This window comes from Schistocerca americana, chromosome 2, assembly GCF_021461395.2.
Source record: "Schistocerca americana isolate TAMUIC-IGC-003095 chromosome 2, iqSchAmer2.1, whole genome shotgun sequence".
Lineage (NCBI taxonomy): Eukaryota > Metazoa > Arthropoda > Insecta > Orthoptera > Acrididae > Schistocerca > Schistocerca americana.
The window spans coordinates 251,376,117-251,402,743 of NC_060120.1; the positions used below are offsets into that span (position 1 = coordinate 251,376,117).

Below are 26,627 nucleotides of genomic sequence, written 5' to 3' on the forward strand. Positions count from 1 at the left end.
AAATAGTACATGTAGAAGAAATTTTGGTTGATACTGTCACCAAATTCTAACTCTTAAGAATAAATATGTTCTGAGGAAAAAAAGTCAGGCATTATTTACTGAATAAGCTTTGTATATATGGGCTTGTAAACTTAAATCCCAGTTAATACTAATTTTTGTATTAAACAAGTTTGTAAGAAGTAATATGGGACTTGTTCTGTCTTTTGAAACTGTGTAAAGTCTTATTTGGACTAGACACATTGATCTTGATTTAAAGCATCTACAGTATCTATTTCTTGGCTTCTACATCAATTCCCTGCAGTTTTCTATACACAGGTGCTCGATATTTAGAACACAACACTGCACTGACACACAGTATATGAGCAGATTAATACTAGTTGTAATTGGTTGTTTGTGTGGTTTACAGACCTAGCCTGCTGCTTCTGCCAATTCATATATAATTTGACTTGTTCCAGATCTCAGAAAGCTACTTCATGACAGGCCTTATGGAACATCATTTTATGAGAATGAATGAATAGATAATTGTGTGAATGAATGAATGGACATTTAATTAAAAAAAGTAATATGAGGAAGAACTACTTTGCAATATCACATGCAAGGAAACAATATACCACTCACAAATACAAATTTCTATGATGTTTGGCATTTAATGAAGAGTATCCATAAAGAGCTAAATTGTGCTTTGAAATGTACATTACACACTGTCATGGGACAGTCGACAGAATAAGTTTAGTTCACCATCTTGGTTTGGCCAACAAAAACTGCTATGGTTTTTTCAAAAGTAGTTGTGACATGTAAAATCAGTAAGTGTCATGGACAGTTGTAACTGGAGAAATGTTCAGAATGGTGAAGGTTAGATCATTCAAGGCCAGCAGCTTACAAAAATGTTAAGAATTGTGAAGGTTAGATTATTCAAGGACTGCAACTTACAAGACTTTAATTTTATTGAAACAAGAGTGACTAATTATATGAAAAACCCCAGATAAATAAAGGCAAAGTTAAACAGTTAAGATGAATTGTCACAATTAAATTCCAGCAACATAAGATTTTAAAATCTGACACACCAAAAGTACAAGAAATATAAAAACAGAAATAAAATTCATAATATTTTTATCACTTGTTGGAGATGAGAGAATGCTTGACCAAAAACAGAATCCATAAACCTGCTACAAAAACAAATTCTACTGTTATTCTTATACTCGTGTACTAAAAGTACAATAGCTAGAGAGTACCTTTCAGAATGTGTACCTTTTGTACTCCATTCTTGTTCCTGTGCTCCAGGAAATACTGGTCACTTTTTACTTGGAAAATCTAATTTTCCTACATGTTGTAAATTTCATTGCCCTTTACTGAATCTTTTCATTGCTGTGCATTTTAGGCCGTGGAGTGGAGCATTTGGATGATGAGGGTAATCCAAGGAAAGATGGTGATATTCATTACAACAACTATGTAAGTAAACAACTGTTTTCCTTTATATATTAATTCCTTGAACTTAATTTTAACTCTACTCAGTGAGTTGTGTGTGTGTGTGTGTGTGTGTGTGTGTGTGTGTGTGTGTGTGTGTGTGTTCTCTGGAGGAGGACTTTCCTGTCTTTTGGTTTCATACTTTCTGTGCGCCTGTCTGCTTCTCTTAACACCTCTTCTGTCTAGTATGTTACTTGAAAGTAATACACAAATTTTAGCTGCTAACAGAAGTGTGACTGTTGTGATTTGTCAACAGTTTTATAATTGTTCTTACTCTGAGAATGCTACACAGATATTTCTGCTATACCAGATTTAAATTTTATTTTTTTCCTTAACATAAGTGCTAAAGATTACATAGAACAGTCGTTGGAGTCCCCTTAACATTCTTCCTGATTCACCTTTGACTATTAGAGTGGTGTCAGAAAAGTTTAAGCATCCTGTCCTTTTGTGCAACATACACACACAGTTTAGAAGTAATCATAGCAAATAAATAATCTCTATTGTTGAGGCAGCATAAGTTGATCCCTGAGAGTGGGTTGCATACAATAATTTGTGGGCCTACCTCAACCCGTAACATAATACAATTTTATAAACATCTCTATGGCTGCACCTCAGTGTTTAACAGCTCTGGTGACAGCTATTGTTGTCACCTGTAACCATTAATGCTTCACAGTTGAAAGCTGGCAATAGCGCTGCAAGCTGTCTGAGGCCGTTCTAAAGCATCTTGACTGGCAGTTTTGTGTCACGTGTGACAAGTCAGAGGAAAATAGCAGTAGCAAAGAGACTAATGTAATAGATAATGTCAAGTCTGAATCAAGGTGATGGTGAACTACTGAAGCCAACAAGTACCTGTGAAAATATTGACATTGTCTGTTCTTCTCATCGAAGGCTCTGTTTGGGAACATTTGAAGATTGACAAAAAATTTGCTGATACACTCTTAAGAAGCATGGTAAAAAGACTATTAAGAAATCGGAAAGTTGTTTCCTTAACCATGGCGAGTAAATATAACAGCAGCACTTTACCGTTCCCTACCGCTACCCTGCTATCCTTCCTCCTCCGCACCCCAGCCTCCTCCTTACCCCACCACCCAGCTTGCTTCTCCCTCAGGTGCACCTTGCTCACAGTCAGCCAGAGACTGTGGTCCTGTGTGTGTGTGTGTGTGTGTGTGTGTGTGTGTGTGTGTGTGTGTTTGGTTGGTTGGTTGTTTTGTCTATTTCCAGTGAAGATCTTTTTGCCCAAACACTTACTTGTTTGACAGGCTTTCCTTGTGCCTGTCTGTGACTCAGCATCTCCACTGTGTGGTGTAGCAACTATCCTTTTAATAATGCTCCCATTATTCCATCCTGGATTTTCCATTTCTTGATTTTAAATATATTTCCATCTCTTGATTTTAAATATAAAAGTCCTGGATTTATGCCAGCTACTAATCTTTGTATAATGTGCTGTAAGGACATTTTATCTCCTACATTATACAACTTGCAAGGGTGGAAGAATGTGAAGTTGAAGATCCGGAATATACACCAGATTGATTGACGCTCTTGAAAAAAATAATGAAAGTAGTGTATTAATTGAAATCTCACTACTTAAGGTTACCAAAAGAACACAAGGGAGGCTCCCAGAATACTTTCGATCTGTGTTGCGTCACATGGCATTAAAATTCCAGTGATCAGCATCAAAAGTACAACAGTTCCAGTAGAAAATATGTCTGAAGAACATGACGGTGCTAAATGCACAGGTTGTAATAGTTTAATGCAAATAGTTCAAGAGAAGTTTAGCAGAAATTGTGTTCAAGAAAATTAGCAACCACTTACCTTAACACCAACTTCATGGGTAAAGAAAAATCCAAATAGTTTTTAACACAACTTAATGTATGGTAAAGAAATCAAGGACATTACTAAAAGAAGATAGTATTTTGTCAAGAAGGAGCTATAAAGTGGGAAACAGAATAGGTATGGAATGGCTTTCCAGACTCTTTCTACTACAGCAATGATGTAAGTCGAATTTCTGCTCATAAAAGAGATTGTCTATCTGCTACTTCAGAAAATGGCAAAAGAGTGTGTAAGACAAAAGCACTCATTTTATGTAAACTGAAAGATGTATACTTAGCTTTCAGAGAAAATTTCCTTCCAATAAAATTGTTTTTACTAAATTTTGTGAACTTCATCGAGAAGAATGTGTTACAGTGCTGTAAACAGTCATGGAATGCTTAATGCATGAGTGTGCGTGTATCATCAAAATATAAAACTGATGATGCGTGCTTCACACGCAGAAGTATCAATGCTTAACTTCTACAGGAACAAGCTTGCAATCTGGAATGGCAAGCTTCTGACATACATTGGACACATTAATGAAGACAGTTGATGAATTTATTGAGTATCTCGTCCAAAAACTTCAAAACTTAATACAACATTATTACATATTGAAAGCTCAGGATTGCTACTTAAAAATCAAGCGAGCAAACACTCCCTGACACTTCTTGCATCATTAGAGCAAACACTCCCTGACACTTCTTGCATTATTATAGTGGATTTTGCAGAAAACTATACATGTTTGCTTCAGGATGCTGCACAAGGGTTTCAATGGCAGAACATTCAAGTTACCCATCAGCCCTTTGTTCTGCGCTATACAGCAGAGTATGTCATTGTGTTATAGAAGCGATTGTTTGCAGCATGATACAAACACAGTCTATGTTTTTCAGAAATAATTCTCAACTATACTCTGGGACAAAAGCCACACATCCAACACTTACTTCAGTGATGGCAGTTTTACATCATATAAAAACTTTAAGATCTTTGTAGATTTGTGCCATCACAAAAAGGTCTTGAGGTAACTGCAGAAAGGAAATTTTTGTCACTAGCCATGGCAAAGCAACAAGAACAAGTTTACAGCGTCCATATGACAATCACTTTTTAAGTCCAAAAGACCCATTTACATTTGGCACAACTCATCTTCCAGGAATGCAAACATTTTGTGTTAAAACAGAGGAGATGACAAAAATTATCGAATATGTTACAAAATTGATATGAAAATGGTTTTGCCATTCCTGGGACAAGACTTATATCATTTTTTCAAACCACTGATGGAAGGAGATTACTGATAAAGCATGTATCATCAACTTATTAATTTATGTGAGTTCATCTTGGGTTTCAAAACAAAGTCTACATCAGTATCAAAGATCACTGTCAAAGAAGAAATGTTCATCAAATCTATCCACTGTAACAAGTACTGGCAATATTATGAAAAGGATAGTTTGCTACTCACCATATAGTAGAGATGTTGAGTCGCAGACAGGCACAACAAAAATATTACTAAACATGTAAGTTTTCAGCCAGAAGGCATTCTTATGAAATAGACAAAACACACACACACACACACACACACACACACACAGGACCACTGTTTCAGCGCGCGCGCGCGCCCACACACACACACACACACACACACACACACACAGCCCTCTCACACATGTGACCACTGTTTCGTCCCAGCAGCCAGAGGACTAATATTTTACAATTGGCTGTTTCTTGTGATCTATTGCCACTGATTGAACAATACTGGAACTTCTCACTTTTTTATGCAGAATATTTTAACATTAATGTAGATTTACAGACTGACTTCCACTTCCTCTGCAGAGTATCAATGTAATGTTTCTGCAATTTGCTGTAATTTTATCAGTTTACTACTTTAGTGTAGAAGAGCATAAGCTGTATACAGCTTGATGTTTTGTTTACATTGTTCACCAGAATGTACATTTTTTAGTAGTAATGATCCTATAACATTCCCTGATGTACCCTCGAAATGACTTCATGTTTTTACCTGTGAAGAAGAATGTGCGGAGTTCTGTCTGTTAATAAGTCTTAAGTCCAGTCTCAAAGCTAGCTCAGTATTTCATAAGATAAATTTATTTTACTAAATGAAACATGAAACTGCATGTTACACCTTCCAGAAGTCAAGGAACATGGCATCAACCTGCATGCTTCTATATATGGCATTCTAGGTTTTGTGGACAAACAGAACAAGCTGAGTGCCATAAGATTGTTGTTTTCTGGAAACCAAGTTGTTTCCAATAGAACAGTTTTTATCACTTACATCTACTATACTTCAGGTGTAAAGAGGACTACTTATCAACTGGCAGAAGTGTTGCGTTGTCGACAGGTACACATAAAAGTGAAAGAATACAGAATACAGAATAAATCGTACCTCGAGCTAGTGTGTGTGTGTGGGGGGGGGGGGGGGGCAGTGCACACACACACACACACACACACACACACACACACACACACTCTCTGTGCCCCTATGTCGTGCCAGCTGGAAACACAATTACTCTGAAAGCTACCAAGTTTCCTTTCCCTTTTGTGTGCACCTATCAACAACTCAACGCTTCTGCTATTCAATGAGTGGTCTCCTTTACTCCTAATCATTCAAATTCTACCTGGTAAAGTCAAGACTTGCAGAGAAAGTCGATAGTTGACTACTTCCTGTATGATAGTGAGATGAATAGGAACATCATTGACGTTAAGGTAATACCATCAGAGGGCTTGGATAGTGACCACCATTTGTTGGTAATGAACCTGAGAGGGACTAATGATAATAAAGGGACAGAAGACCAGGAAAAGGAGGAAGAAAGCTGGCTACAGTACCTTTAAGTAGTAAAGGAAAGCATCCCAAAGGATGAACCAAAACCAAAAACTGTAGAAGAGGAATGGGGTAGATTCAAGGGAACATTAGTAAGTGCAGCTGAAGCAACATGTGGGAGGACAAGCAACAAAAAGAGATGGACAGAAACACCCTGGTGGAATGATAAAACAAAGGATATAGTACAGAAGAAGAATGGAGCCTTTATGGTATGGTTCCAGAAGAGAACAGTAGAGACAAGAGAAGAGTATCAGGCAAGCAAGAAAGAAGCAAAAAGAATAGTGGCAGAGGAAAGAAGAAAGTGGATGGAACAGTGGAGCAGAATGATGGAGGAGGACATCGAAGGCTCAAAAAAGGTGTTATAGGAGATGATTAAAAGTGAGAGGAAGAATGGTACGACAGATTATGCTCGAATGGTGAACAAAAGTGGACAAGATGTAGAGAATAAGGAGGAACTCAAGAATATGTGGAAGGAGTATTTTGAATAACTCCTGAACCCGAATGGAGACGTGGATGAGGAGGAACAAGCCGAAGAGAAAAAAGAGAAGGAACAGCAAATAGAAAAAGACCTTACATGGGGAGTAGTGGAAGACGCATTGGAAAAGATGAAGGGAGTGAAGTCACCAGGTCTGGGCGAGCTAAGTGTAGAGATGGTGAGATCAGCAGGAGAGGTGGTGGATACAATGGCTATATCGAGTAATGAAAATTGTGTGGAGACAGACGATGATCCCAGAAGGGAATAATTGTCCTGATCTTTAAGAAGGGAAATAGAAAAGAGTGCAAGAACTCGGGAGATAACATTGATGAGTTATTGTGCAAAGATTTTTTAGAAAATTGTGGAAGCACGAATTCGGGCAAAATTAGAAAGAAGAATCAGAGAAGAGCTACAAGGCTTCAGAGGAGGAAGGTCCACGGTGGATCTAATTTTTGCTGTAAGACAACTGCAGGAACAGCAAAGTGTGGAAAGCCCTGGAGAACAGAGGAGTAGCAAAACATTATTTGGAGGATAAGGGAAATGTACCATGGAAGTGTGAGCTGTGTGAAAGTGGGAGGAGAGAGATCAGCTCGGATTGAACAGAGGAATGGCTTTAGGCAGGGAAGTGCACTTTCACCATTACTCTTCATTGTTGAGATGGATGATATAATGAGTACAGTAGCACAAGTAATTGGTGAAAGGAAGATGAAAGCTGTGGTGTTTGCAGATTATCTGATGATTTGGGGGAATAAGGAGGAGGAAGTACTAGAGCAGTTGGGCGTATGGGAGTGAACAGTACAAGAATACGGGATGAAATTTAGTATAGGTAAGAGTGAGATGATTACCACAACAAGAAAGAACGAGAGAGGAATAACGGGAATAACAATTGGTGGAGAACAATTGAGGAGAGTGGAGAATTTCAAGTACGTAGGAAGCCTGATACAGGAAGATGGGAAAAACCGACAGAGAAATAAATGAGTGGGGGAGAAAAGCAGAAGAATTTCGGAAGAGTGTCAGAAGCCTGATATGGAGCAAGGATGTACCCCAAATCAGTAAAAAGGTTATATACCAGTCATACTATGTCCCGATCCTGACATTTGCATCGGAAACCTGGGTTATCAAAGGAAGAGAGAAAAGCAAAGTACAAGCTCGTGGGATGAAATTCGTGAGAAACAGTATTGAGTGCCAAAGATAGACAGGTTAAGAAATAAGAGGATCAGAGAGTTAATGAAGGTGGAACCATTACAGGAGGAGATAGAGAAATCAAGGCTGAGATGGTACGGACAGGTTAAGAGAATGGAGGAGAAGAGGATACCTGGGAGGATTCACGAGATGAAACTGGAAGGAAAGAGACCCAGAGGAAGACCGAGAGACAGATGGCTGAAAGGAGTTAGAGCAATGAGTCCAGAAGAAAGATTGAAATGTATACCGCGGAGACAGGCTGGACAGTGAAGGGGAGGCATGTTTATAGCGAAGGAAATTGATGGAGATCCGAAATGTGAAATAATTTGGGTGAAGGTCATGGTTAAAGCAGGCTCAGACATGGTAATCGGATGTCTCTATAGGCCCCCTGGCTCAGCAGCTGTAGTGGCTGAGCGCCTGAAGGATAATTTGGAAAATATTTTGAGTAGATTTCCCCACCATGTTATAGTTCTGGGTGGAGATTTTAATTTGCCGGATTTAGACTGGGAGACTCAAACGTTCATAACGGGTGGCAGGGACAAAGAATCCAGTGAAATTTTTTTAAGTGCATTATCTGAAAACTACCTTGAGCAGTTAAACAGAGAACCGACTCGTGGCGATAACATATTAGATCTTCTGGTGACAAACAGACCCGAACTATTTGAAACAGTTGACGCAGAACAGGGAATCAGTGATCATAAAGCGGTTACTGCATTGATGATTTCAGCCGTAAATAGAAATATTAAAAAAGTTAGGAAGATTTTTTCTGACGGCTCAACACGAAAGTTTTGTCTCAAGTACAGATAGTGTTGAGGATCAGTGGACAAAGTTCAAAACCATCGTACAATATGCGTTAGATGAGTATGTGCCAAGCAAGATCGTAAGAGATGGAAAAGAGCCACCATGGTACAACAGCCGAGTTAGAAAACTGCTGCAGAAGCAAAGGGAACTTCACAGCAAACATAAACATAGCCAAAGCCTTGCAGATAAACAAAACTTACGCAAAGCGAAATGTAGTGTGAGGAAGGCTATGTGAGAGGCGTTCAATGAATTCGAAAGTAAAGTTCAGTGTACTGACTTGGCAGAAAATCGTACGAAATTTTGGTCTTACGTCAAAGCGGTAGGTGGATCAAAACAAAATGTCCAGACACTCTGTGACCAAAATGGTACTGAAACAGAGGATGACAGACTAAAGGCCGAAATACTAAATGTCTTTTTCCAAAGCTGTTTCACAGAAGAAGACTGCACTGTAGTTCTTTCTCTAGATTGTCGCACAGATGACAAAATGGTAGATATCGAAATAGACGACAGAGGGGTAGAGAAACAATTAAAATCGCTCAAAAAAGGGAAGGCCACTGGACCTGATGGGATACCAGTTTGATTTTACACAGAGTATGTGAAGGAACTTACCCCCTTCATTGCAGTGGTGTTCCGTAGGTCTCTAGAAGAGTGAAGCGTTCCAAAGGATTGGAAAAGGGCACAGGTCATCCCCGTTTCCAAGAAGGAATGTTGAACAGATGTGCAGAACTATAGACCTATATCTATAACGTCGATCAGTTGTAGAATTTTGGAACACGTATTATGTTCGAGTATAATGACTTTCCTGGAGACTAGAAATCTACTCTGTAGGAGTCAGCATGGGTTTCAAAAAAGACGATCGTGTGAAACCCAGCTCGCGCTATTCGTCCACGAGACTCGGAGGGCCATAGACACGGGTTCTCAGGTAGATGCTGTTTTTCTTGACTTCTGCAAAGTCAATACAGTTCCCCACAGTCGTTTAATGAACAAAGAGCATATGGACTATCAGAACAATTATGTGATTGGATTGAAGAGTTCCTAGATAACAGAACGCAGCATGTCATTCTCAATGAGAGAAGTCTTCCGAAGTAAGAGTGATTTCAGGTGTGCCGCAGGGGAGTGTCGTAGGACCGTTGCTATTCACAATATACATAAATGACCTAGTGGATGACATCTGAAGTTCACTGAGGCTTTTTGCGGATGATGCTGTGGCATATCGAGAGGTTGTAACAATGGAAAATTGTACTGAAATGCAGGAGGATCTGCAGCGAATTGACGCATGGTGCACGAAATGGCAATTGAATCTCAATGTAGAAAAGTGTAATGTGCTGCAAATACATAGAAAGAAAGATCCCTTATCATTTAGCTACAATATAGCAGGTCAGCAACTAGAAGCAATTAATTCCATAAATTATCTGGGGGTACGCATTAGGAGTGACTTAAAATGGAATGATCATATAAAGTTGATCGTCAGTAAAGCAGATGCCAGACTGAGATTCATTGGAATCCGAAAACAAAGGAAGTATGTTACAGTACACTTGTTCGCCCACTGCTTGAATACTGCTTAGCAGTGTGGGATCTGTACCAGATAGGGTTGATAGAAGAGATAGAGAAGATCCAACGGAGAGCAGCGCGCTTCGTTACAGGATCATTTAGTAATCGCGAAAGCGTTACGGAGATGATAGATAAACTCCAGTGGAAGACTCTGCAGGAGAGATGCTCAGTAGCTCGGTACGGGCTTTTGTTGAAGTTTCGAGAACATACCTTCACCGAAGAGTCAAGCAGTATATTGCTCCCTCCTACGTATATCTCACGAAGAGACCATGAGGATAAAATCAGAGAGATTAGAGCCCACACAGAGGTATACCGACAATCCTTCTTTCCACGAACAATACGAGACTGGAATAGAAGGGAGAACTGATAGAGGTACTCAAGGTACCCTCCACTACACACCGTCAGGTGGCTTGCGGAGTATGGATGTAGATGTAGATGTAGATGTAGTAGACTGGACCAAGGTGAAGACGGAGAGAAGGTGGCAAGACAGAAGATGGTGGAGAGGCCTATGTTCCATACAGACTCGGCCAGAGGCTGGAGACTGACCAAGATAATGACAATGATTCAGTACACCAGTCTTCTCTTTGTTATTGTTAGATTACTTTGGTTTCAATGTGATCACTGAGTGACTGTATGGATGACAGTACTTTGACATTACATAAGATGAAAACTTCTTAGCATTTTTTATCAGCTTATCGGATAAAATTTTACTTCAAATTCATCAACAGCTACATCTGCATGACTACTCTGCAATTCTCACTTCAATGCCTGGGAGAAGATTCATCAAACCACTTTCAAACTATATCTCTTCCGTTCCACCCTCAAACAGTGCGCGGGAAACACAAACATTTGAATCTTTCCATGCAAGCTCTGTTTTCTCTTATTTTATTATGATAATTATTTCTCCCTGTGTAAGTGATGTCAACAAACTATTTCCTCATTCAGAGGAGAAATTTGATGATTGAAATCCATGAAAAGATCTCGCTGCAATGAAAAACGCCATTGTTTAGTGGTACTCATTACTTGGTGTGAATAAAAAGCCAACTGTGTTTCACAAGAATGGTATTTTCTGAATCAGGCTGGCTCTATGTTAGTAGACCATTGTCTTTGAAATGTTGCATAATGCTCAAACACAACATATGTTCCAAAATCCTTCAACAAATTGAAGTCGGTGATATGGGTCTGTAATTCAGTAGATTAGTTCAGTTTCCGTTCATGTGTATTGGTGTGACCTGTGTGACTTCCTGGTCATTAGGTACAGATCTTTTGTCAAGTGAGCAGTTGTTTATGATTCCTAAAAATGGGGCTGTTAACATACTTTGGAAGAAACATAAATGGTATACAATTTGAACTGGAAGACTTACATTTATTGAATGATACTATTGCTTCACTACACCGAATTTATCTACTTCGAAGTTACAAATGTTGGCAGCTGTTCTTGATTCAAAATCTGGAATATATACTGCATGTGCTCTCGTGAAGGAATTTTGTAGAATCGTGTTCAGTAACTCTGCTTTAGTGACATTGTCATCTGTCACTATCCCTCTTGCTGTCACACAGTGAAGGTATTGATTCTGTCTTCATAGAACTCCTGTTGCTTTCCTTCTCTTATGCTTATTTTTGGTTATATTCAGCTTTTGCTTCTTAACAAGGCTTTAATGCAAGGAGTATTAAGAATGTAAGCAGTTAGAAGAGGGTGCTAAGAGCAAAGCATAAATGAAAGCATAAAAAAAGATGATGTATCATTTTCCAGTAGTGAACTAAACAGCTACAAGCCACTGATTTGAAATGACACTTACTTTTATCCAAACACATATGCTTAGCTTACAATGCCACTATATGACAAAATTACAATTAATTAAGTCTTTCGACTCTCATTCCATGAAAATTTGCTGCTGCTTTTCCTCATCTCATTCCTGTCAGATCCCTTTAAAAAGTAATGTTTTGCCCTCCCTTCATTTGCAGAATGGTTGTTAAATAGTTTATTGTCAAGATTGCAGGCAACTTCAAATTCACTGGCACTGCTGCCCTCTCCCTTGCAAATAGTAATTTTTTTTTCATAAAGCAGTTTTATTGGTCTTGCTTTCTGTATAATTTTTGTGTGTAGTTGGAAATTATTTTTATTACATGATTCCTTCTTGAAGTGTGCATTAAGTGATGGTATGAGAGTTTTTATTGTTAGGAGTGTGGTCATAAGCTCTTGTGTTTTTTGACCTTTCCATCTCAGCCAACATCTGCTTGTTTCATTATTTGGAAAAGTTATTCTCATTACAAATTTTCATGTACGGTGAAACCCTGATTTGCCAGACCAGGTGAGATTGTAGATCATCCGGATTGTCAAAAATCTGGATAATCTAGATGTTCAGAAAAAACTGAGATACATGGATTGAATGCCAGAAACACAGACATTATATCTATTTTCACATAAAACACAAATTGTACACTGTTTTAATCTGAATTGTGACAAGCTTTACATGCTGAAATAATTGGTAAGTTTCTTTAGAATCAGATTCATGTCATATATGTGCAGCATGATCACACAAATGTTTCACCAGCAGTATTTCACCCTAAATTGTGGCAACATGTTGTAGAGTATACACTATGATACTTGGGCCAAGGAACGAAAATACTTTTGTGGTTTATAGTGGACCTGAATATGGCATAAGTGTTGCACAGAGTCAGGTCATTTGAAATAAACTTCTTTGATGATATGGCTGTTGTGGTTCATTTTCTTTACTTATATCGTTAGCCACTGTCCTACATCCGCGAGAACGATGGACTTTCAGAAACAAGTTCTTTCTGGCTCATGTTCCAAATAGACCATTATTTTGTCTAGCTAGGTTGTTCTATTTGTATGTGTCATCATCCATAATCTCTTCAGATTGAGCATCAGCTATGTCAGGTAATTGATCATCACAGTTGTTGCTGTCTGCACGTACAGGAACTGTGACAGTTTTGTCATCAGAAATCATACTGTAGCTAGTGTCATTGTCATTTCCCAGCCAGTCATTAACATCTATGCCTGAGCTTTCTGCAGGATTTGCAAGGGCTTCGATGAACTCTGCACCGATATTGCCACTAATTTCTAAATGGTTGGGCATATATTCTTTCAGTACATTGATTTTTGACTCTACACTATTATACTCTGTAAATTCATAAATTTCAATAGTGTTAACACACCATTTTCCCCTTCTTCTTCAACAAATTTTGTGAGGAGCTGCCTCTCATGCACATGCTTAATATTTTCCAGGAGCCCCCTGTGCATTGGCTACAACATTGACATTTTGTTGTGAGGCAGAAATTTTACTGACCAATTCTCTACACCAGGATGGATGGAGCATTGCACAGCCAACAATATGGCTTCTTCCTTTAGAAATATTGTTACACTTGCCACAAAAGCTTCAAAGAATTATCTTTTAAAACAGCAGCCTGCCTATCCACATATTTTTGTGACATATAAGATACTGGTGAGGAGGGATGATTCACATTTATGAAAGTATGGGGATTGTCTTATTTCCCCATTAACAAAAGAGGGATTTTGTGTTTCCCAGATACATTACTGGGAGCCATAATTGTGACTCTTTTCTCCTTATTCTTTTTCTAGCATTTGGAGAAGTGTCTAATCAGGAACCTTATGTCTTGTTGGATAGCATCTGACAGGAAAGAACTTATTGATTGACATTGTGAACTTGATTTAGAGTCAACTTATCAAATGGAATAAAATTTCTGAATTTTTTTTTTAATTTTCGGGAGCTACTGTGTCTGCTGAAATGCATTTACCAATCATTGACTGCTACCATATTCTGCATCGATGTTTCCACCTTTGAAACAAACCTTGGCTGGCTGAGAAGTTTGGATCACTATTAGAAAGCTTCTTGTTTAAACTTATTGCTTTTTCGTACAGTATGGTGCCTGACACTAAACACCACTCTTCCTCTTTGCACTAAACCACATTGAAAGGATGCCCTCTAGAGTTCTATTCTTTGTTTTCGTTACTGTCCCATTACTCTAAACCGTCTTTTGACATCAGTTTCAAACAAAAGTATTAGTTTTTCCAGTTGTCTTTCCAATCTGAAACCGTCAAATTTCAAACACCAAATTCAGCAAGAATGCTGTTTAGCAATTCTCCTTTATCCATCCTACTCAATGTATCTAATTTTTTGTCTGTGGATGCTGCTGTCTTTGTATGTCATTTTGGACTCTCAAAAAATGGGAACAATACATGTCGTGTTAAAGTGTTACCTGACGCTTTGTCAGAATTGTGTGTGGCTGCTGGCTGAATCTGAAGTTAATGATTGCCACCATCAGTTGTTCTCAAATTACTTTTGGAGTATCAACTGTACTACAGTTACTATACAGGAGCAAAATGTTCCACATGAATGAAGGATCTGGATTAATGAAGCCAGATAACTGTTAATACTTCTTGACAGTTATGTGAACTATTCAAATCTGAAGACTACTGACTGATGCCCCATAGCTGCAAGTTTTCTTTTCCTTTTGTATGAAAATATAGGCAGTTTCTCATAAAGTTTCCTTATTTTGTTCAGCACACATTTCTGAAAAGAAACTTGGATCATTCCAGATAACGCCAGTGAAATATAGTTCAATAACTTCTTTGTATTATGATTACATATTTATGGCATCACAGGTTCTTCTTTTTACAGAATATGTAATAATTGCTTGTGCATCTGTTTGATTTGCAGAGACCTGACAATGACAGGAACTCCTCGAGACGGGAAGATATTCGAGACCACGGAAGACGGGAGGACGTGCGCGGTGTTTCCGATACCCGGAGTTCCGAAAGAGACAGAGAACGAGAACGCCGCTACTACAGTGAGAGAGAGCGCAGGCATGGCGGAAGTAGTGGCAGCCGTGACAGGGACAGAGAGAGGGAGCGAGGTAGAGATAGGGATCGAGATCGGGACAGGGAGAGGGACAAAGGAAGAGAGAGAGACAGAGAAAGAGACAGGGACAGGGACAGGGACAGAGACAGGGACAGGGATAGGGATAAGGACAGAGACAGGGAGCGGGACAAGGACAGGGACCGCCAACGTGACAGAGAAAGTGATAAAGATAGGGACAGGGACAAAGGTGGCAACAGAGACAGAAACAGTGATAAGGATAAGGATCGTGATAGGGAGGAAGATAAGGACAGGGAGAAGGAGAAAGATAAAAACAGGGAGAAAGACAGAGAAAAGGAAAGAGAGAAGGACAAGGAAAAGGACAGGGAAAAAGAAAAGATGAAAGAGAAGGAGAAGTTGAGAGAAAAGGAGAGAAACAAGGAGAGAGATAAACATCACGTGAACAAGGAATACATTGAAGATGATGTTGGAGATCATGCTAAGGAGAGAGATTCTCAAACGGAGAGTGGAAGGACTGGTGGGAAGACATCCAGTAAGGATGGATGGGAGAGAGCTGATGAGGAGCGACTGCCCAGGGAACCGAAGAGAAGTGATGGCAGGGAGAAATCTCAAAACGTAGAAGGTGGAAGTAATGTGAATGGTGCACAGCTTGCTAGGAGAGACAGCAGTGGTTCCAGTGAGGAAGGCACCAGGAGAAGAGGGGCAGAAGCTGTGGAGAAAAACAGAAGTACAACTCCTAAGACAGTAGCTGTCCATGGTTCGGACAATGGTACTGAAAGAGTCAAAGCACACCACAGCAGAGATGACTTGTCAGATGGAGGAGACAGTGACACACAAAAGGCCAGAGGGAGTGATTCTGCCAGAAGAAAAGAAAGGCCAGGGACTCCTTCTGGCAAAATGAGCAGGAAAGGGGGAGAAAATAGTCATCAGTCTGGTGCCAACAGCAGAAGCAAAGGACCAGGAGATGCGACATCGTCTGGCGAGCATAATGTGAAGTCGGAAAGTCAGCTCCAGAAGAGACCGAGAAATGCTGCTGCCACAGAACGCAAAGATGGTGGTGCCTTGCAGAACAAAGGTAAAGAGAACTCTCTTTCTGAGCCTCAGAAGAAGAAAAGAAAGAAGAGTGAAGATAGTTCTACAGACAGTAATTCAGAATCTTCGAGTGAGAGTGACAGCTCATCTGATTCATCAGAAGATAGCAGCTCAAGTTCAGAGGTGCAAAAAGGAAACATGCATCACAAAAAGAAAATCAGACAAAAGAAGCATGCAGTAATTGCAAAGAAAGTCAAGAAAAGGAGAAGAAAAAAGAAGAAAATTAAAGGAAAGAAAGGAAAGATCCTAGATAAAACTAAGAAGAAGCCTCGCAGAGGTGAAGATGACTCGGACAGTGATCGATCCTCATCAGAAGACGATAAAGTTTTGCGTGCAGACTGCAAAGCAAAGAAGCGCAGGAGGAGAGACGTCAGCAGTTCGAGCGGTACTAGTAGTAGCAGTAGCAGCAGCAGTAGCAGCGACAGCAGTGTGTACAGCAGTAGTTCCTCCTCGAGCAGTGGCAGCAGTAGTGGGTCAGACAGGCGGAAGAAACAGAAGAAAAAGATCAAAAGAAAACACAAAGACTCAAAGAAAAAGAGGAAGAAAAAGAAGAGAAAGATTGTAGCTACACCAGTGAAACGTCGCAGGAAAATAGTACGAAGTCGTCGCAGTTCTAGTTCTGACAGTGACTCAGATGTTTCTAACGCTTCTTGCGGAAAGGATCCCGATGCCATTGCTCGGAAGATCAGACAGTTACAAAAGAAACTACAAAAGAGTGAAAATCACTCTGCAAAGACAAAACATCACAAGGTAGTGACTAAGAATGCAAATGACTCAGAATCATCAGTTGAGAGTGATACTGCAGCCTCAAAGGAGATACGTCAAACAAAAAAGAAAACTAATGGGATTGAGAACCACATTCGAAATAAAAAAAAAGATCACCACAATCACAGAGGCTCGACAGCCAGTGACAGTGCAAGAGAGTCTGCCACTTCCCGCTCAGCTGATGCTTCATCTGCTACTCCTCGGCCGAAGAAGTCAGCTAGAGCTGGCTCTCGCTCTGATGTGTAGTCACCCTGCATTCAGGATACACCATCCATTTGTGCTCATTGGTTTCCATTTACTGGATGCATTTGTGATCTCCCTGTGTGTGTGTGTGTGTGTGTGTGTGTGTGTGTGTGTGTGAAAACATTGCACTGAGGTTTGCAAAGATGATTTGTAACATGGCATTAGCATTCATCCTTTCTTTCTGTTTTTGAAACTGTTGCATTATTTTCAGTTTTATTTTTGATTAAAAAGAAAAAGGAACCTTACTCATGATTTTCTAATATTTGTTGTGTTTGGAAAAACTCATTTAGTCTCTTAAATGCATTCCACTTTAAGAGAATTTAACTTTGTTGATCTATTTTTATAGAGATCTGTGTTAAAACAGATTGAATATTTATTTATATTGTTCTTTCTCTTTCTGCTGTGCCTTAAAGAGAATACACCTCATTTGAACATTGGATGAATAAAAACTACTTTCATATTCAGATAATTATTCTTGTGTTCCTGTTTTAATTATATGTAGCCAGTCCAAGCAGCCCATATTTGTCATTTTTGTAGCATCCTGGTAATTTATTAGAGTCCAACACCTTAGTTAAATATTCTCAAGCATTTAATTGGATTAACTTTTCTGCGTTGAAGTGCACTCTAAAACACATTTTTTACTCACTTTTTTTTTCAAACACTTACTTCTCGTGGGTGTATTTGAAAGCTTACCATCACAATGAATTCATTTAGTTCTAAATAATTACATGGAGGGAGCTGTTCCAACCTCAGTGTCTACATAAGATGCTTTTTTTTTCTGAGCTGAACTTGCTGACTTCTCAGCTTGGCTTTCATATTGGATTCTCCATAAAGAAACCTATACAATTCCTTGCCACCTGATACCTGCCAGAACTAAACAATAAATATTGTGGCTTAAAAGATTTTGGATCTACAAGCAAGCTGTCATTTCATCTTCACACAATATTTCAACAACTGGTTAGTTACTTGACGTGTTGAACAGATATTGTTGCTCACTGTGTCAGCTACAAATGAGCTTAAATTTCTTGGAGTGGCTATACATCCACATTTGAAACAAACTAAATACCCATTCTCATTTTTATCAGTTTGGCATCATCTGCTTTGTCATACTACTTCGAATTACCTTTTAACTTCAAATATCTCAGGCTAACTTTGTTTTTTTCTCAAAAAACTGGCAAACATTGGTAATTTGTGTGTGTACTGGCAGCATCAAGTGAAGAACCTAATCAAAATATGTATAAACTTTTCAATGCAGATAAAACTGCACAACCACTCAAAACATTTTTGTCTACTCACAATAACCTCTTGTTGCTCACAAACGGAATGTAAATCAATGCTATTTCAGCAGTTACAACCCGAAGATTATGTAGTAAACTTCAAAACCCACACTGGTTAACTAATAGAAATGGTGAGTTGTGCTGGGATTCTGTACTTTTGTTCATATTTCAAGCATGCAGTCACAGCCCCCAAAGACTAGTCCAGTATGGTTAGGAATATTTTTAAAAACTCGTACATAATAATGACGACTTCCAAGATGGTAAAGTAATTTTCTGCCATTTTATTTTTACAATATTTTATTGACAATTCATTTCTACAGTGGTATCATTTCCATTTTATTTTTACACTGTTTTTGTTGACATTCTACAGTTGTAATGTTTTCACTGGCCTTTAAATAAAATTAGCTTTGTATATAGTTGTCTTGCAACTTTACCTGTTCTCAAAAGATCCAGATTTATGTAAGTGATTCATCATGTAGATAAAATAATTCTTGAGGTACAGGTTCATGATTCACATAATCTAGTGGTTCCCCAAATTCAGTCACTATAAAAGGGTGCCACTGTTTGTAAATAGGGAACTTCTCATAATTGCAGTGACTTGCTCTTGAGTAAGATAACTTCACAAACTGTCATAAGTAGCTATATGCCTTTAAGGAACAAAAATGTAGGTTCAGAGCTAATTTTCTTATTTGCAAAGAATATTGTGATACCTTACCACTAGCTTGAAGCCCCTAAAGCTCCTTTCACAGATCTGTTACATTTTCACATGTCAAAAACTGAATAACATTCTCTCTCTCTCTCTCTCTCTCTCTCTCTCTCCCTCTCTCTCCCTCTCTCTCCCTCCCTCCCTCCCCTCCCCCCTCCCCTTCTTTCTTTCTCATTCTCTCTCTTTCAAATCAGCATCTCATCAAGTTTATAAACTCACTGTTGTTCTTTTGTGTTTCACACTAAATCACTTCATATGTTGCTTCAGTAGCACATTCATGTATGTACTATGTCAGCCTTTTTTGGTTTTGAAATAACAGTAACTGATCATCATGGACAGGGAATACTAGGCACCAAAAGAATGAAATTTCACCATAAGATAATAATAATTTTACTGCATAAAATAATACAATTGATGAGTCTGATTTTAACTTGTTGGGCTCCTTGTAATGATCTGCCCACTGCGTGAATGACAGGGAATGCTGTAACTTGAGTGTTAGTTACTCTATGAAATTTTAACTCATTCTTGGGATCCAGACAGCAAGCTACAATATCTGTGTTCAACAAGTGAAGAAGGCAACTAGGGAAGTTGTTGAAATACCATATGAAGATAAAATGAGAACTAGGCTGCAAATCCAGAAACAAATGATTAGTTTCACCCAAAAAGTCTGAAGGGGCCCCAAGAAAAATTATCCTGTTTGTATATCCTGAGATCTTCCCAAACCCTTCAATTGTGTTAATCATGTAACTCTACTTGAAGAACTAAAATTCGATGTTTGTTTAAGCACTGCTTCTTCCCAAGTGTTCAGCCACGTATATTCGCTGATACTGCATGAATTTTTGACAATGAGACTTGCCGTTATGGTCATGTGATCACATAAAATGTTGATACCACACATTTATCTTGCAAGATTTGAATCTTACCTTCACAACAGGGAACAGGTGATCACATTGCCAGACTGTGTCAGAGAATTGAACCTAATCACAGAACATAACTGGTGAGATCCCACAGGGATTGATATTGGGTCTATTCTTACAATTCAATAACTATTATGTTCAATGTTGGCACAGACTTACTAACTAAGGGTCCAAATTCAACCATACCAGAAGCAGCTCAGAAGAGAATTTCGTAGGCTTATGAATGACACACAGCAGACAGTTTAAGCCTTAATCTCACTGAAGCTCATATGCAATTTCGAAGCAATCAAATGAGGCCTGAAGAACCAGAAGTAGACATTAAAGGTCATGCAGTAAGCTGTGTAAAATTCCTTGTGGGCCCAAAATGATAACAAAGTTGAGTCAAATGCATGGATGAACTAATCAATAGGTTTAGTTCGACGTGTTTATGTTTAGATGTATCTGTCAGGCATGCTGACTTCTTGTCGTTGGGAAAAATCTTTTCACAATCCCCCTCCCACTTTATATATGGTTATCTTAATCGTTTTTGTCAGAAGTAGCAACATGAAAAAAATAATTACTGTCATTTCGGTTTCCAACACGGAAAGGCATGGGACATTAAAGGTTATTCACACAAGTGTACCTCCGGACCTTCAGAAGACAACTGCATAAAAACTACAAAACCTACAGAAAACGCACACACACTGGTGGACAGAGCCTCTCTCTGAGTTACACTCACATCACAGGTGCTCAATACAGCACCATTTGGACACAGCAAAAATTAAACATGCTTTCAGTTCACTGGCCCAAATTGTCTTGGAAGGCCCAACAGCAGCCCGATATAAAAATCTGTTCATTTTGGTTGCCTATCTGCAGGAGTGAACTAATTTAATGTGATGATACAGAGCAGAGGATTCTCAGCTAAACTTGAAGACAGCACAACACAATCTGTAATTATGATAGTCATTCAGTGAGTCTGTGGAAAAAGACAGAAAAACAGTGTTTTGGGAATAATTCCCTTTATTTTTTCAACATAATACTGTTTTAACTCCATACACTTTTCCAAGCATTGCTTCAGCCTTTTTAAGTCTTCTAAAAAGTAGACTCTCAGAAGGCCTGCAAAATAGGAATTTTTGGCCAACAGTATCCTCATTCAATGTAAATCATCAGCCACAGAGCCCTTTTTGAGTTTGGAAATTTAAAAAATCGCATGGGTCCCACATCTGATGAATACTATTGATGCTGCAGTAATTCTAAGTTTAATTCCATAATTTTGGCCACTGAACTGTGCAGATATGCACCCATGAAGTTTTGTGATGGAAGAGGATCTTTTTCAAATGAGGATGTTCTTGCTTGATTTCTTTGCTCAACCTGCTTACTACTCTACAGTTACTGTTTTTCCTTTTTTCAAATAATCGACAAAGATGTTTCTGCTTGCATTCCAAAAAACTGTAGCCACCACCTTGCCAGCTGATTCCACAGTCTTTACCTTCTTCGTAGTCCACTGACCTTGAAAAATCCAATCCTTTTGGTTGTCCCTTAGTCTCAGGAGTGTAGTAGTGTAGCCGTGTTTCATCTAGAGTTATGTATCAATGCAAAAACCCAACATGATTTTGACAGAAAAAAGGCCTCATCACCGACCACATGATAGTGTTTATTCTCCATGGGAGCAAACGCAGCACCTGTCTTTTCATGCCCAATTTTTCATGTAAAATTCAAAACACTGTATCTTGAAATATGCCAGTGGCCTTAACTATTTCACCCACTTTGGTTCGTCAATCACTCAAAACCATGCATTTTGTCAACTTTTCTTTTGTGGATGTAAAGCCATGTTTAAACTCATGTACCCAATTGTAAACAGTTACAAACAAAGGAGCAGAGTGCCATGAACTTAATCCATCACAGCTATGATCTTTTTTGGTGTAATGCCTTTCAAATAGTAATATTTAATCACTGCTTGAAACTCAGTTTTCTCCGCATTGTGAAATACATCTGAAACTTGTTGCTTCAGTCAATGGGTACAACAAAACCGTGTGACATATACAGCTGAAACTTCACCTGCTCAGTAGTGACGGATGATGCTTATTACCAACAAACTGTTTCGATACTACAAGCAGCAGCTCTTGGGTTTTCTAAGGACCTATTGAACGACCCTAGTATAATAATTCTGCAAACCGTTAACAGACTTCCCTTTACCAGTGGAACACATACATAACAATAACATGCAGCAAATTGCTGCTAGTTCTCTGATAACCTTTGAGGGACACATACATCCCAATAATAGTGAAAGAGTTAAAGTAATTAGTGTGTTTATTCAGCAGAAGTGATCTGTAAGAAACTGTGTAAAGTAGGTAGCCACACATCTTGCAGAGGCCTTTTTTAAGGGTTGTGAAATTCTTACTCCTACCTAATATATTTTCTCCTTAAAGGGGAGGTAATGCAAATACGTTTCTGCAGAAGTATTATTTACGCAGTTCCAGTACAAGACAAAAAACTAATTTTGGTCTATGCTTGGTCTCATTGTCTGTTAAAAAAGGAGCTACATTCCGTTATCCAAAAGTTTTCAGTAACTTTCCATATAATACAGATCAGCAAACTGAGGATCCTTGCCAGTCCAAAAGAAAATTAAAAACCTATCTCATTAGCCACTCATTCCACATTACCTTGTTTTCTAGAGTCAAGGATTGAAAATACCTATCAGCTGCATGGAAAACAACAATTATCATTGTCAAGGTCCGTAGCTGAGTGGTCAGCATGGCAGAATGCCATTCAAGGGATGCAGGTTCAATTCCCGGTTGGGTCGGAGATTTTCTCCACGCTGGGACTGGGTGTTGCTTTGTCCCCATCATCATGTTGTCCTCATTGACACGCAAGTCTCCGAAGTGCCATCAACTCAAAAGACTTGCACCAGGTGACCAGCCTAGCCGACGGGAGGCCCTCGCCACACAACATTTCATTTCATTCCATCATTTTCAAGTTGCATGGCAAAAGTAGTAGTGTACTGCAAAGAGACCTCTGTTGCTTAAGATGTGAGGAATTATTTTCTTCAAAAAGTACCATTGTAATCAAGTAAACAACAGCTGGCCAATAGAAAATTCAATTATAATTTCCATCATTGAGGCACAAAAATGGGTTACTTCTCAATGAAATTTGTGAAGATGCAACTTAGGCAAAATTGTAAACTAAATACTAAAGATTATGTTGATCTCACGTGTAATCAGTCAGTCATTATTGTGTGTTTTCTTCTACATCTTAGGTTGTCACCTGACAAATAGCAAAGAATGCATTAAGAACTTAACCACTTTTAACTTAATTTATCTTGCAGTATAATGTGTCTCACCATATGGTCTTTGTGTGTTGTGGAGGAATTATTTGAACTGGCTGAGACATGTTTTAATGTCATAAAACATTCATGTATTGCATCAAAACTTCAAATACCATATGTATCAATTTTACCTCTTACTACTTGTTACCTTTTTGTCAAGCTATAATATTCTTTCATGCTTTTTTCTGTCCAGCCATGACCGTACTGTGTTGTGAAGTGTGAGGCGTGTGTACTGCTGTTGCATGTTTTATCTGTACATGAGTGGATGACACAAAGCAAAATGCCAATAGTATCTTGTTGCTAGTTCCACAACGAAGTCCGAAGTTTACAACTGTAATACAGAGTAATGGGAAAGTTTGAAATGAATAGTGGGAGCCATGGGCAGGTGGCAGCACTGTGGGTTCATGACAGTTAGCAAGTAAACACTCTGCCATTTCAGTAATCATGGGTCAGTGTAATGTACAGCAGTGTGCATAAGCCATAAAAATGTTTTATAAAAACAATGATAGTTTGGTAGCGTGGCAGAGGGAGTCTCAACATTTTTGTCATTTAGGATGTCATGATGCCGTGCCTTCGAAACGCAATAAAATGTTGGATTAATAACTTTGAAGAAACTGGATGTGCCCTCAAGGAGAAACTAACAGGACAACCAAGAAGTGTGCATTCTCCAGCAAACATTGATGTTGTACACAAGTCTGTCTTATGGAGCCCACAGCGTTCAATTCGTAAGCAGGCAGCAGTGGTTGGAATGTCCCGGGAGTGTGTTTGCAGAATTCTTCAACTTGATTGAAAATTTCACCCACACAAACTACAGATGGTGCAACAATTGAAGGACAATGGTTACCGTTTACAATTAGGATTCTGTCAACAAATGACAACAAAAATAAACAATGCCAGTTAATTTCTAAACAAGTTGTGGATGTCAGATGGGGCACATTTTCATCTCACATGTTATGTGAATAAACAGAACTACCCTTACTGGGCAAACACAAATCCTAATGACATTGTATCTTTACATGCTAGTAAAGTGACAGTATGGTATGGTGTTTCATCACATGGGATTATCAGACCGTATATTTTCGCAAATGAACAGGGAAACACAATAACTGACAATGCCTATCGTTACATGGAGATGTTACTAACTTTCATTATACCTGCATTGAACAACTTTCCAAATGTTCAAGAAGCCTGGTTTCAACAGGACAGAGCAACATCACACACTGTACGGCAATCAATGGCATATGTGCGAGAACGTTTGGCAGCCGTGTAATCTCATGATTCTATAACATTCTCTGGCCCCCGAGACCGCCAGTTTTAGCCGTTTGTGATTTTTTTTTTTTTTTTTTCAGAGAATTCAGGATGCAGTTCACAGTATCCCAGCTGAGATGTTGCAGTGGTCAATGAGGAATCTCAACAGCAGATTTCACGAATGTATTCGTGCAGGACGTCGGAATCTAAAGGACTTAATTTTTAAAAAATGATAAATGCCATCAATGTTTAATAAATGGCAAAGTTGTAAGGTTTCAACGACTATGAATGCAATATCTTTCCTTCATCACTTATAGTTTTATTGGATTGTGGGATTGTGGAAATGTTCCTGTTGTTCTGTGTCACCCTGTACCTCCCTACAGTGATATCAGGACAGTTAGTTCATCATTTTGACAAAAGGTAGAAGAAGTAGTGAAATTATTTTCCATGGTCATTAGACACTTGAGCAGTGGCTTTGCTGAACGAAAATGGGGAAGAGGAAGTGGTTGCAGCCTACAGTTTGAAGCACACTGAAAAAACTGTGCACTACTTTAGGGAAACTAACTCATTGATAGCCACAATTGAAATTCAGATTGATCCAAAAGGCTGGCACATACTGGAGGAGCTAATAATGGAGTTGAAATACAGCTGCTTTGGAACAAGAACTTAGGGTTTTGGAAGTAAGTTCAGCAAAGAGAAAATACGGTTTAATCAACAGTGTTACACATTAAAAAAGTTGTTCAGAATGACAACACCACATTCAATTCAGGCATAACATCTTCGTAGAAAATTATACTGCACTCTGCCAACTACACGAGGTATCACGCAAACCTCTCCATTCACTGCGAGTATCCTGGCAAGACATTTTTCTTCATTGGGAGCTGGTGTCCTGTACACCAAGCGTTTGATCTACCCTCACACAAAAAATTGAGGTGCATCAGATCAGGGGAGCAAGGTGGCACACTGTCGGACCTCCCATTCCGATAAAATACATGCCATATGTGGCACTGAGCGTATCATATATACTTAACAGAAAAGTGTGCAGATGCTTCTTGCATCCACCTTTGACAACACATGTTAAGTAATACATTCTCCAACAGTTCTGGAAGAACTTATTCAGTGAAGACCTTGTATCTCTCTCCATTCAAACATACTGGCAGGAGGTATGGTCCGATCATGGGATCGACAGTAAACTGCTGTTGGGGGTGGTGTGTGAAAATGTCACAGCGATTGTGCCGTGCGCAGATGTGGCTATTATGGAAATAAAAGAACCATTTCTGGCAGATGGTGCTTCATCTATGACCAACATGTTAATTAGCACATTGAGCTTATTCTCATGACAGTGAACAATTCTTTCACAAAGCAAAGTCTTTGTTGGAAATCACCCACACCCAAATCGTGAACTTGATGGTGGTGATAAGGGGGCAACTGATTATCATGCAGGACATGCCACACACTACTTTGAGGTATGTCCAAAATGTGAAAGATGGTTTGCTTGCTTGTTGATGGCTGTTTACACTTGTACAGGTACCTCCTGTTCCATATCAACTTTCAAGGTCTCTGTGGATGGTCCTACATGATGCACTACACATAAAAGACTTGTCTCCCCATGTCAGTGGTGAATGATTTGAAACATCCAAGGTTGTGATTGATGTCTGTTTGAATATTGAATGTAATACAGGCATTGAACTTCATGTGCATTTACAGTGGCTCCACCATACATAAAATGCATGTCTCACAGTTTTGTGAACATCTGCTGTTCCATTTTGCAAAACTACTGTACATATCACGAATACCACTGCAACCTTTAGTAATGCTGCAGTGTACGCTACCAATCCAGAGCACTGATTGAAAAGCATATTGTAACAGAGCAAGTTGGGACTATCCATCTCTTCTAATACCATTCCTGTTACTTTAACTGATCGAGTTTTATAAAGAACACACGTGAGAGAATTATTTAAAGTAGTTAATTTTGTGCCGCATGGTCTGAGGAGTCTTGCCACAGTTCGCTCGGCTCTCCCCATCAGAGGTTCGAGTCCTCCCTCAGGCATGGTTGTGTGTGTTGCTCTTTGTATAACTTAGTTTAGTTTAGATTAAGTAGTGT

The 26,627-nt window shown here is 39.0% G+C and overlaps 1 protein-coding gene across 2 annotated transcripts in view; it reads left to right on the forward strand.

Moving 5' to 3' along the window:
- Positions 1–17,178, forward strand: part of LOC124592508 (zinc finger CCCH domain-containing protein 13) — an 82,912-nt gene extending 65,734 nt beyond the window's left edge. For both annotated transcript variants that reach the window (XM_047131842.1, XM_047131843.1), the window contains 2 exons: positions 1,379–1,449; positions 14,813–17,178. In XM_047131842.1, coding sequence (XP_046987798.1) covers positions 1,379–1,449; positions 14,813–17,074 — 2,333 coding nt within the window. In that variant the 3' untranslated portion in view covers positions 17,075–17,178. The remainder of the gene's footprint in view (positions 1–1,378; positions 1,450–14,812) is intronic.
- Positions 17,179–26,627: the final 9,449 nt, after the last annotated feature.